This window comes from Lipomyces oligophaga (assembly GCF_038497815.1).
Source record: "Lipomyces oligophaga strain CBS 7107 unplaced genomic scaffold V1516scaffold_12, whole genome shotgun sequence".
NCBI classification, from domain to species: Eukaryota; Fungi; Ascomycota; class Lipomycetes; order Lipomycetales; family Lipomycetaceae; genus Lipomyces; species [Lipomyces] oligophaga.
This window is the reverse complement of record NW_027117796.1, coordinates 96,538-108,565: the sequence shown is the minus strand read 5'-3', so window position 1 is coordinate 108,565 and position 12,028 is coordinate 96,538. Positions and strand designations below refer to the sequence as shown.

The 12,028-nt window shown below is 45.7% G+C and overlaps 2 protein-coding genes across 2 annotated transcripts; one reads left to right on the top strand and one right to left on the bottom strand.

The window, feature by feature from the left end:
- Nucleotides 1-81: 81 nt before the first annotated feature.
- Nucleotides 82-7,402, bottom strand: V1516DRAFT_643968 (uncharacterized protein). The gene is made up of 5 exons (XM_066920140.1): nt 7,193-7,402; nt 6,738-6,972; nt 2,276-6,684; nt 845-2,218; nt 82-790 (listed from the first exon to the last, which is right to left on the bottom strand). The coding sequence occupies exons 2-5, from the start codon at nt 6,967-6,969 to the stop codon at nt 347-349; spliced, it is 6,459 nt and encodes a 2,152-aa protein (XP_066774795.1). The 5' UTR covers nt 6,970-6,972; nt 7,193-7,402; the 3' UTR covers nt 82-346.
- Nucleotides 7,403-8,650: 1,248 nt separating this feature from the next.
- V1516DRAFT_682478 (Alpha/Beta hydrolase protein) lies at nt 8,651-10,317 on the top strand. Its single transcript, XM_066923422.1, has 6 exons — nt 8,651-9,172; nt 9,224-9,272; nt 9,324-9,556; nt 9,614-9,706; nt 9,763-9,956; nt 10,007-10,317. The coding sequence occupies exons 1-6, from the start codon at nt 9,110-9,112 to the stop codon at nt 10,275-10,277; spliced, it is 903 nt and encodes a 300-aa protein (XP_066774794.1). The 5' UTR covers nt 8,651-9,109; the 3' UTR covers nt 10,278-10,317.
- The last annotated feature ends 1,711 nt before the right edge of the window (nt 10,318-12,028 follow it).

Genomic DNA, 12,028 nt, shown 5'->3' with positions numbered 1-12,028 from the left:
CCGACTCCTAATCACGTGAGCCAGGCCAGGCCTACGCACTCTCATATTTCATCACCCATGATTAAATTCAAATTCTAGTTTATCTTCATGTTCTTCATAATAAATAATCATTCCAAAATAAACTCATGACAAAACAAATTAATGTAAATACAATGACAATTTTTATCAAATTTGCACAAAACAGATTTCAGACAAACTAACAAACGAACAAAACAGAAAACAGAAAGAAACAAATCGAATAAAATGAGTTACGAATATGGATTCAAAAAAAAAAAGAAATGTATATACTGTTCCCTCCCTTCTTTCACCTTTTAAAAGATATGCCGATGAAACAATCTTTAATTTTTTAAGCAGAAACTTCGACTGTACCATTGGAAGTAGTCTCACCGTTCTCCTTCGGCTTCTCTAACGATTCCAATAGCAAATAGTCTCTCTTCTCAATCGAACCATTAGCGGGCAAATGAGTAGAATTCATCAAATATTCATCTACTGCACGCGCACTTTGACGTCCTTCTTGAATACCCCAAACAATAAGCGACTGACCACGTCGGCAATCTCCGGCAGCAAACAATCCGTCGTCAACTTGGTAAATCGATCGAGCTCCCTTAATTGTCTCAATAGTTCCACGAGGATCACGCTTGACTTCCAAATTCTGAGCTTCGGGACCAACGAAACCCATAGAAAGCAAGACAAGATCAGCGGGGAAAAATTGTTCAGAGCCAGGAACTTGCGACATTTGCCAGCCACCAGACTCTGTACGTTTCCACTCAACCCGAACAGTGTTAATACCCTGTTCACAAATTATTAGTAACCTGCTCAAAGTGCAATCATATTCTAAACTGACCTTAACATTGCCGTTTCCATCCGAAACAAACTCCTTGGACATAATGCAGTATTCACGAGGATCCTTGCCATAATGGGCAGTAACCTCAGAGTGACCGTAATCAATACGGAAAATTCTTGGCCATTGGGGCCATGGGTTGTCAGGACCACGCGTAGCAGGAGGCTGGGGAAGCAATTCGAAATTCACCACTGACTTCGCTCCATGACGAACAGAGGTACCAATACAATCGTTACCAGTATCACCACCACCAACAACAACAACGTTCTTGCCTCTAATCATCTCCTCAACATGATCCATATTTCCGTCCAACAAACCCTTAGTATTCATAGCAAGAAGCTGCATAGCAAACATGATATTATTCAAGTTACGGTTGGGAATATTCAAATCTCGAGGAGTCGTCGATCCAGCGCAAAGAACAACAGCATCGTTGTCCTCACGAAGTTTCGAAACAGTAATATCTTGACCAACAGTGCATCCAGTAACAAATTTAATACCTTCAGCTGCAAGCAAATCCGTACGACGCTTAACAATCTTCTTATCCAGCTTCATATTAGGAATACCGTACATCAACAAACCACCAGCACGATCGGCACGTTCATAAATAGTGACCGAATGACCAGCTCTGTTCAACTGATCAGCGCAAGCCAATCCAGAAGGACCAGATCCAATGATAGCAACAGACTTGCCAGTACGGTGATGAGGAATATGAGGCTGAATCCAGCCCATCTCAAAACCATGATCAATAATGGCGGCTTCAACAGACTTAATGCCAACAGGATCCTCATTAATACCCAAGACACACGCTCCCTCACAAGGAGCAGGGCAAACACGACCTGTGAACTCAGGGAAGTTATTTGTCATCAAAAGACGGTTGAGAGCATCTTTCCATTGATCTTTAAAGACCAATTCATTCCACTTAGGAATAATATTGGAAATAGGACATCCCGTATCACTCTGACAGAATGGAACACCACAGTCCATACAACGAGCAGTCTGGAACTGCAGCTCTTCCTTAGTAAGACGGGTGGAGAGTTCAGCCCAATCCTTAACACGAGTTTTAGGATTTCTGTACTTTTCTGCACGTCGCTTGTACTTCATAAAACCTTTAGTCTTATCAAGCTTCACAATCTTGTTCGAATTGCGAGTTTCCGAAGACACATCCAGAATCGAGTCTTCCAAATCTTGAAGCTTGGGCTCCTCCTTCTTGATTTCATCAACCTTAATGGGCAGAACGCCGTTCTCAGCAGAAATTTCAGGAGTAGGAGTGGGATTGCGAGAAAGACCAAGCGCTGTCATAGGATCTATCAACTTCTTGGCCTCAGCCTTCTTCTGAGCCTCGGCTTCCAATACAGCCTTATAATCCAACGGAAGAACCTAATTTGGCTGTTAGCATACCCCAGACCCAATAAACGAGTCATACTAAAAACTTACCTTAACAAATCTAGGAAGGAATCTGTTGAAGTCATTCAAAATTCTATCGGCAATGGTCGACTCAGTGAAGTGTCGGTGATCCTCGATCAATCCACGCAAAAAGGCAACTTCAGCAGGATCAGTAACCCCCGAAAGCTCAACCAACTCCATGTTAACCTTGTCCTGGAATTCTTGAGCCATATCAAGAACGTAGGCAATACCTCCAGACATACCGGCAGCAAAATTGCGACCAGTAGGACCAAGGATAACAACACGACCACCAGTCATGTACTCGCAGCCATGATCACCACAGCCTTCAACAACTGCAACAGCGCCAGAGTTACGAACAGCAAAACGTTCGGCCGCAACACCGCGGAAGAAACAGTGACCAAGGGTAGCACCGTACAAGCAGACATTACCAATCAAAATGTTTTCTTCCGCCTTAAAGACCGAGTCTTTGGGGGGATAGATGATCAAACGACCACCAGACAAGCACTTGCCAACATAATCATTAGCATCACCTTCAAGCTCAAGAGTGATACCAGGAGCTAAGAAAGCGCCGAATGACTGTCCAGCAGAGCCCTTAACATTGACATGGATAGTGTCAGTTGGAAGACCTTGCTCACCAAACGCTCGTGAAACACGGTAGGACAGAGTAGCACCAAGAGCACGATCTGTATTAATGATCTCGCACTCAACATTAGATGGCAAACCCTTCTCAAGAGTGATTTCAGCTTCGTCGATGAGCTTGTTATCAAGTCGGTCGTAAAGATGATGATCCTGCTTGCGAACATTGCGAGTAGCAACACCCGGACGAAGAGCATGCGCCGGAGTGAGCAAAGGCGAAAGATCAATGTTCATAGTCTTGGTGTTTCGGAGATCTTCACGAATCTTCAACTTTTCAGCACGACCAACCATTTCATCAATGGTGCGGAAACCCAGCTTAGCCATGATTCCACGAAGCTCATTGGAAATGTAGTAAAAGAAGTTGATAACGTGTTCAGGAGTGCCGACAAACTTCTTGCGCAGATGGGGATCCTGGGTAGCGATACCGACTGGGCAAGTGTTCAGATGACATTTACGCATCATTATGCATCCCATAGCAATCAAGGGTGTAGTTGCGAAACCCCACTCCTCAGCACCAAGCAAGCAAGCAATTGCAATATCACGACCAGTACGCAATTGACCATCAGTCTGGACAACAACGCGGCCACGCAGGTCATTAAGAACAAGGGTCTGATGAGATTCAGCGAGACCAAGCTCCCACGGAAGACCAGCATATTTGATACCAGTCCATCGGGCGGCACCTGTACCACCATCATGACCAGAAATCAAGATATGATCAGCTTTCGCTTTCGCTACACCAGAAGCAACAATTCCTACGCCAACTTCTGATACAAGTTTGACAGATACACGAGCACGAGGATTTGAACACTTCAAATCGTAGATGAGCTGTTTGAGATCTTCAATAGAATAAATATCGTGATGAGGAGGGGGAGAAATCAAACCAACACCGGGGGTGGAATGACGAGTCTTCGCAATGTTATCTGAAACCTTGTAACCAGGAAGTTCACCACCTTCACCAGGCTTAGCACCTTGAGCCATTTTGATCTGAAGTTCATCCGCGTCAGCCAAATAGTATGAAGTAACACCAAAGCGACCAGATGCAACTTGCTTGATAGCAGAACGCATCGTATCACCGTTTGGCAATCGCTGACTACGTTCAGCATCTTCACCACCCTCACCGGTATTAGACTTTCCGCCTAGTCTGTTCATAGCCAACGCAAGAGTAGAGTGAGCTTCCATGGAAATCGAACCATATGACATCGCACCGGTAACGAATCTTCGAACAATCTCCGTCCATGGCTCAACTTGATCGAGAGGAACAGCAGTCGAATTTTCAAAATCAAAATCGAGCATTCCACGAAGTGTACAATTCTTAATCTGCTCGTATTCCGCCTTGGAATAAGCCTCATACGACTTATCGTTCTTCGTACGGACGGCATCTTGAATATTTGCAATCGATGTAGGATCATTAATATGAGCATCACCACCATCACGATAATGGTATTCACCAGATTCGGGCAAACCTTCAGGGTGGATAGTCTCACGTGAAGGATAACCGCGCTCATGCAAAGCAAATGCATCTTGAGCAATATACTCGAAAGTGATACCTTTGATACGAGTAGCAGTACCAGCGAAGCATTTGTCAACAACAGAGTTGTCTACGCCCAAAGCTTCGAAAATTTGAGCACCTTTATAAGACTGAAGAGTTGAGATACCCATTTTGGACATAACCTTGAGAATACCGTTATCAGCGGAATGAATGTAATTGTGAATAACCTCATCGTCAGTGAGCTCTTTTCGAAGAAGTCCCTCACTGTTCATCTTGAGTAAAGTTTCCATAGCCAAATAAGGAATAATAGCATCAGCACCATAACCAAGCAGAACACAAAGATGATGGACTTCACGAGCCTCAGCACTTTCAACAAAAAGAGCGACTGTAGAACGGAGCTTAGAGCGCACCAAGTGATGGTGAACAGCACCACATGCGATTAGGCCCGAAAGGGCAATACGCGACTCTCCAGCAGCACGATCGGAAAGCAAAATAATCTTGTGATTAGCATTGATGAGATCGACAGCTTCCTTGCAGATGCGATCAACAGCTCGTTCGTAACCAAGAAGTCCTTCCGCACGATCGAATGTGATATCAATAGTACCGACAGACCATGAACTATATGCAGAAGAAATATTTTTGATAGCAGTCATCTGTTCAAGAGACAAGATTGGAGACTTGAGAAGCAACCGATTACATTGCTGAGCCTTCATCTCGAGTACATTACCCTGAGGACCGACATAACAGTCAAGGGACATAACGATTGCCTCACGAATGGGATCAATAGGAGGATTGGTGACTTGGGCGAAAAGCTGGCGGAAATAGTCGTACATGAGACGAGGAGCCTGTGCCAAGCATGCAAGAGGACCATCATTACCCATTGAACCAAGAGCTTCCTTTGAATCAGTAGCCATAGGACCCAGAAGAAGTGAAACTTGCTCAAAGGTAAAACCATTGGCAAGAAGACGGGGATCAGCCTGAACCTTGACATCATAATTTACAGTTGGAGCAAGATTGACGCCTTGGCTGACAACCTTTTCAGAAATGGAATCGACAGTAAGCAAATTAGCTTGAAGCCAGCTTCTGAAATCGAATCGGTTTGAAATGCGATTTTTAAGCTCCTTGTCATCGACAATCTTTCCCTCCAGAGTATCAACAAGAAGCATACGACCGGGCTGGAGGCGACCCTTTTGAACAATCTTCTGAGACTCAACAATGATCGTACCAACCTCTGAAGCACAAATCATACGATCATCATCAGTGACGTAGAATCGACAAGGACGAAGACCATTACGATCAAGGTTAGCACCACAATATCTTCCATCAGCGAAAGTGAACAGAGCGGGACCGTCCCACGGTTCCATCAAACATGCAGCCCATTCGTAAAAAGCAGCCTTCTTGGGGTCCATATCAGGATTAGTTTGCCAAGCCTCGGGAACCATCAACATAACAGCTTCAGGGAGAGAAAGAACACCGTTGATAGTGAGAAGCTCGAGAACATTATCAAACGCAGCGGAATCCGAACCACCCTCCTCAATAATAGGGTACATTTGCTCAAGTTCATCACCAAACAGGTCTGAGCGCATGAGACCCTCACGAGCACGCATCCAATTTTTGTTACCACGGAGTGTATTAATTTCACCATTGTGAGCGGCCCATCGGAGAGGTTGGGCACGATCCCAAGATGGGAAGGTGTTTGTGGAGAAACGGGAGTGGACTAAACAGAAGTGTGCCTCGTATTCAACATTTTGGAGATCATGATAGTAATTGTAGACCTGGACAGGTACGAGCTGACCCTTGTAAACAATGTTTTTGTTTGACAATGAGCAAATGTAGAACCAATTGTGAAGGCCGATGGTATGAGTAGCGCGCTTGCGAAGCACGTAGAGCTGACGCTCAAAAAGCTTTGTGTCGAACGATGCAGCAGGCTTCTCGGGAGCCGTGGACTCTAAGCCATAGTGAGAGGTTAGGACGACGAAGGGCTGGAGAATAAGAGGCTCTCGTGACAAAGCAGCAGGGCCGAGAATGGAGGAGTCTCGGGGAACAGCACGCCAGCCTAGAACACGGAGGCCAAGCTCGGTCGCAATATTTTCAAAGATGGTACGAGATTCGGCAAGGACATCTGGATCCGACTTGAAAAAGAGGTTACCGGTAGCGTACATGCCTTGGTCAGGGAGCTTGTAGCCAGAAGGAACCTCGAATTCCTTGACGAAAAAGTTGTGAGGGATGGAAGTCATAACACCGGCACCATCACCGTCACGAGCGTCGGCGCCTACGGCACCACGATGGGTCATATTGCAAAGCAATGACTTTGCTTAAGGAGCATTAGCAACAAGTGTGATTAGATAGAGAATTGGAGTGACTCACCATCGGAAACAATTTTGTGGGAAGTGACGCCCTTGATGTTGCAAACAAAGCCGACACCGCAGGCATCCTTCTCAAAGTCGGGATCGTAAAGACCCTGCTTCTTGGGGAGAGCGCCGGCCCATGACTTATTAGAAGGATCGGCGATGTCGGAGTAAGGATAAGCCGAGGGAGTGTAATCGGGGACAGCAGGAGCGTTATCGTCCGCAAAAGAGAGGGTCACTCCATTTCCCATTATCTGCAGAAGATGAGTTAGAGGACTGGATTTAGAAGAAGATTTGATTTTATGGAAAAGGAGTTTTGAGAGATAAAGACAATTTGCAGACTTTGAAGTAGAGCAGGGATTTTTTTTTTTCTTGAAAACGGTGCAGATGCAGTGGTAGGGTGCGAATAAATTTTTTAAGCTGCGAAAGATGGAAGAAAAAAAATTTGGCATAGGTGGGAGAAGCAGAACATACCGCAACAGAGAGACCGACCGAGGTGCAATTAGACAGAGCCTTTTTTGGATGTTATCGGAGAAGAAGGGAAGTATATTAATTGGCGAAGATTTTCTGGTTTGCAGATGCGAAGAGAGGGCTGACTGAAGAGAGAAGGAAGAAAGGAAAAGAAGCAGGAAGGAAAGAAAGGGAAGAGAGAAGGGAGAGCGAGAGCGAGAGAGTGAGAGAGCGAGCGGGGAGGAGGGGAAGCAACCTGCGTGGTAGAACGCAGAAAATAAATAAATAAAAAAAACTAAGAGTCAGTCAGTCGGTCAATCAGTGTGGGAGCATGCGAGTGCGATGAGCGAAAGCGGACACGAGCGAAGGCGGCGGTGTGTTTGCGTTGGTCGTGAGGGGCACAGGACGCGGGCTGCGGACCTGCAGAGCGTTTGTAGAGACACAGATATTGCGGGAGCGCCGTGTTATCGCAGATGTGGGGACTGATCTGCGGGTGCGCAACTGAGGATGACAGCGGTTGCGAGTGCCCAGAATAAAGACTAGATGCTGCGGCGTATCGGGCGCCGAACACTGGCAGCAGTGAATTAGTAATGGGCGGACGGAGGATGAGTTTAATTAGAGCGAACGATGGGAGCGGGCTAAAACGGGTGGCAAGAGACGGGAACAGCAGATGGTCTGGCGATGTGCGTGCGAGTCAGGGTGTGCGAGACAGGGTTGCGGGTCGAGGGTCGAGGGTCGTAGAGTTTCTTTGGGACAGTCGAGTGAGCTGGCGGTCCGCTAATGAGGTGCGTGGTAGGGTCTGGTGAGCGAGCATCTTACGTTTGGTGCTAAGATCTAAGAGCCGAGTGACTGCCAGTGTCTGCCAGCGTCCACGTCGCCCGCCAGAACCAACAGAAGCGCCGATGTCGCCAGTGTACCAGCAAGCCAACAGGCCAGCCAGCCGACCGAAATGCCCTATACCTGAATAATTTGGCAGACTGGACAATTTGTCAGGAAAAGAGCGGCAGTCTGTCAACGTCTGAACTCAAACGTAAGATGAAGATGAGTATATGGAGTATATGCACAATGCCGTGGCTTCAAGCCGACCAATAGCAGCAACCGCATTACTTGTGCTTGACCACGAGACCGCCCGCTAGTCTTCGATTGACTGGACCAGCCAAAATCCGACTCCGGCTGTTTCCGCTAATGGACCTTGCCTCCGGTCAAAGACCCCCCCGGACTTTCCGGGCATCGCTACTTCTTTTGGGATACTTTTCCGTGAACACGTTTACGTAATTGTAGATTACGTAATTACAAATTACATAATCGCAGTTTGTGCACTGTGTTCCGCACAAATTGACAACCCCTCATCTATGTCATTGCGATCACATGCTGCTGCTGTAAACGGCTTAACGGCCCTCGATTAGTTCACTGCCAAAGAGATCACAATTTATAGAGACTTCCGCCTGGCTGCTCCAATATTTAATTTGACAATAGCTGGCTAGCGTGATGAGATGACAATAGAAGTTTCGATATTTGCGCGATGCGATGAGTTTCTGCTCAGCTACGAGCTCTAACTATTGGCGCTCTAACTACTAACGCCCACCGAATTTTGTTATCGCTGACACTTCCAGTCGACCTATCTGTACCCTGCGTATTTGATCGTAACGATTTTAGCGAGAATTGCCTTGTACTGTAGAAGTAGTAGTAGTATGAATGACCGCTGCGAGAGAAAGAACTGACGGCTGAGAATTGTTCAGCTACGTCTTGTGCATCTTTGAATTTTGCATTCCGCCGAGGTTGAGAATCCGCTCAGCCGTTGCTGATAGAAAGGATCCGCCCGCAGCAGTTTTTGAAACGTGAGAGACCTTTTGCCCTTATCCATATATCTATATCGCAGCAAATCGGTGTTCCATTCATCCACCACTTTGTCCATTGATACAACTCTCATCCAGACGCATAATGGCGACTCTATCTCACGACAAAGTTTCATTGAATGGTTTAGCATTCTCCACAACTCTAGCTGTAAGTATACTGCGCTCATGATCTCGCTTCACATGCTGAATCTTTCATCAGACTGCACCCGCCGGAGTTGACGTCAGATTTCGATGTCTGTTCATCCATGGTAGGTCCTATTAGACTACTGGAGTTTTTTCGCATACTAATTTTGCATTAGGATTTGCCGAGTGCATAGATCTCTATGATGATTATTTCACTCATATGGCTAATCTAGGAATTGAATTTCTAAGTTTCGATCAACGAGGCGCAGGCCACACTTCTGAGCAGCGAAGCGACTGGGGAGTTACTACTGAAGCTGCGATCTACAACGACATCGATGCTATTATTGAAAAGTTTGTGCTTCCCAAACTCGACGATGGCATTCCCTGGTTCTTTATCGGATTCAGCATGGTGCGTTATACATAATCTTTCACCTTTGAGCCATCTCATAGCTAAATCTAAATACAGGGCGGAGGAATCTCATTAACCTATGCTATCAAGGGAAAACATCGCGAAAAGTTTTCGGGTTATATAGCCCTCGCACCGCTGATTCTGCTCCACGTAAGTGCTACTGGCTGTTCCAGACGATAGGAATTCTAACATGGATGCATACGTAGCCGAGCACACAGCCAAATGCAGTGCTGTATCACTTGCTCAAGGGTGTAGGCAAGATTATACCCAAGTTTCAGTACAATACCGGATTGAATGTCGACTTTGTGACCAGAGATGAGGCGATTCGAGAAGCAATCAAAACACATGAGCTATTCCATGCTACTGGCACCTTGGGTCAACTAATACTAATGTTTGACCGGTGAGATTTTGTCCTTTTATAGTCTGTGGAATGTGTGCTGACCGAAGTAGTGGATTTAAGCTGCAGAAGCAGAATTTTCTTGACGGCACGATTGAAAAGCCGATTTTGGTTATTCATGGAACAGGAGATCAAATTAATGATTGGCGGGCATCGAAGAAATATGTCGAGAACGTACCGGTAACCAACAAAACCTTTGTGGAAATTCCAGAAGGATATCATATGCTAACACATGATCTGGCTGATGTACGAGCTAAGACAGAAGACACCATGATTGAATGGATGTCCAAAAACAGCCTTTCTCGGTCAAGTGCAAAGCTGTGAATGTATTATTTTTATTTCTAATTTCACTTTCCCTTTACAATATTAGGAATTGCGCTTACTATGGAATAATATTTTCAGTAGAATACGGATAGAATACGGTCAAACGGTAGACCCCACAAGAAGTTTGACCAGCCAAACTTAAAGATTGCGATCAGCCACGAAATTCAGAACTACGTTTAAATTTCCAAATAAGATTTAATCGCCGAATGACATTTTGCGAGATGCTTGGAGCAGTGATGTCCTGTAGTGATGTCCTGTAAGCTGTCACTTGATACTGGTGATAGAGTCGATCAGCCTCTACTAAGTTGAGAGATCGGCGAATGCCTACCTACCACCAGAGCACAGCGACAGGTACTAGATAAGTTTACTTCTTCGCGGCTAGCCGCAAGATGAGGAACTAGAACCAGCCGCCGTTTAGGAAGCTTGTCCGCTGTCTCGACTTTCGAAACTCTATGATGGTTTTCACAAGAAGGCCTAGTACGGCCAACAGATTGTTCACTCTTGTCTGAACACGATCTGTCGTATAGTATCCGTGATGTCGGCTAGGGTAACACACACTGGCACTAGTACGGAGTTGGTAGTGCGAGCTGACGCGCGACGCGTGACGCGTGACGCGAATGCCCAAACTGGAAAGGAATCAATAAACGGTTGCACGCGAAACAGGGCAAGGGGGAGGCGGTTTATTGGATGTGGCCGGATTACAAGAGCAACTGGGAAAGCCAGGAGAAATGAGAAAATTGAGCTGTTTAATGTGGAAGAGATAAAATGCGATTAAAACTGAGTTCGGTAAGACTAGCTGGCAATGCAGTCTTGTAGGAACAGAGTCGTGAGCCCGACGGCATTCAGACCAACCAAATATATAGTGAGCCGGGCGGCTGCTACAATTGAAACAAAAATGGACAACCAGACGATGACCTGATAAGCGAGAAACGACGGAATAGGCCTCAATGGAACGAGATGTGGGGAGATATTGGCTTTACGAACGTAAAGCGACTATTAGATTAATACGGCGGCGCAGTGTGCAGCGAGCAAATGTGTCGAACCCGCAGAATCACTATACCGAAACTAACTACCATCACGCTGCAGCTGAAATACAGTAAGAAATGGTGATGACAAGAACCGGCAGCGAAAACAAGGCGTGGCTGATTTAAGGCGCGTGCAGTTTAGCGCGTACCGGTAATGATCAACATCAGAAATCGGAAACTGGGGCTCTTACGCGTATATTACATTGCATGTCTATGCTGTATTTCATGTGCTCCAATAGCTATGAATGATAAATATAGCAATTATTGTAAGATCAAAATACTGACATTATTAACATTAATATCATTAATAATAAGCTAATTATTCAATGATAATAAATCATAATCTACAACGACAAATTTAACCGTCGGGCAGAGGCCATGCGCTGAGAATGTAGTGTGCAGACTAGACCAAGCCAGATAGAGCACCACCACCATCACGACCGGGCTGCAACCGCCAGCACATTGCATTAAAAACTGCAAAAGAAAATAATCTCCAACTTCAGCTGAAACCTTGACTATTTCTGCAGCAAAATCCGATTATTTGGCAAAACGCGTCTTCGACCCGTAGTTCTGCTACTCTCAGTCCTCCGGGGGTCCAAACACTGTTTATTGTCTTCTAGTTCGGGCTGCTCGACCATCTCTACGGTTGTCGTCTATCACCACCACCACTTCGCTATTCTCTCCTTCCTTCCCATTCACTTTTTCTCTTATTTTCTTTTCTTCCTT

Bases quoted from the DNA above. Each gene is read 5' to 3' on its own strand.
- V1516DRAFT_643968 (XM_066920140.1), bottom strand. From the start codon at position 6,969: ATGGGAAATGGAGTGACCCTCTCTTTTGCGGACGATAACGCTCCTGCT. The intron at 6,685-6,737 runs GTGAGTCACTCC...ATGCTCCTTAAG, and splicing joins CCACAAAATTGTTTCCGATG to CAAAGTCATTGCTTTGCAAT. The intron at 791-844 runs GTCAGTTTAGAA...ATTTGTGAACAG, and splicing joins ATGGAAACGGCAATGTTAAG to GGTATTAACACTGTTCGGGT.
- V1516DRAFT_682478 (XM_066923422.1), top strand. From the start codon at position 9,110: ATGGCGACTCTATCTCACGACAAAGTTTCATTGAATGGTTTAGCATTC. The intron at 9,707-9,762 runs GTAAGTGCTACT...ATGCATACGTAG, and splicing joins CACCGCTGATTCTGCTCCAC to CCGAGCACACAGCCAAATGC. The intron at 9,957-10,006 runs GTGAGATTTTGT...TGACCGAAGTAG, and splicing joins CTAATACTAATGTTTGACCG to TGGATTTAAGCTGCAGAAGC.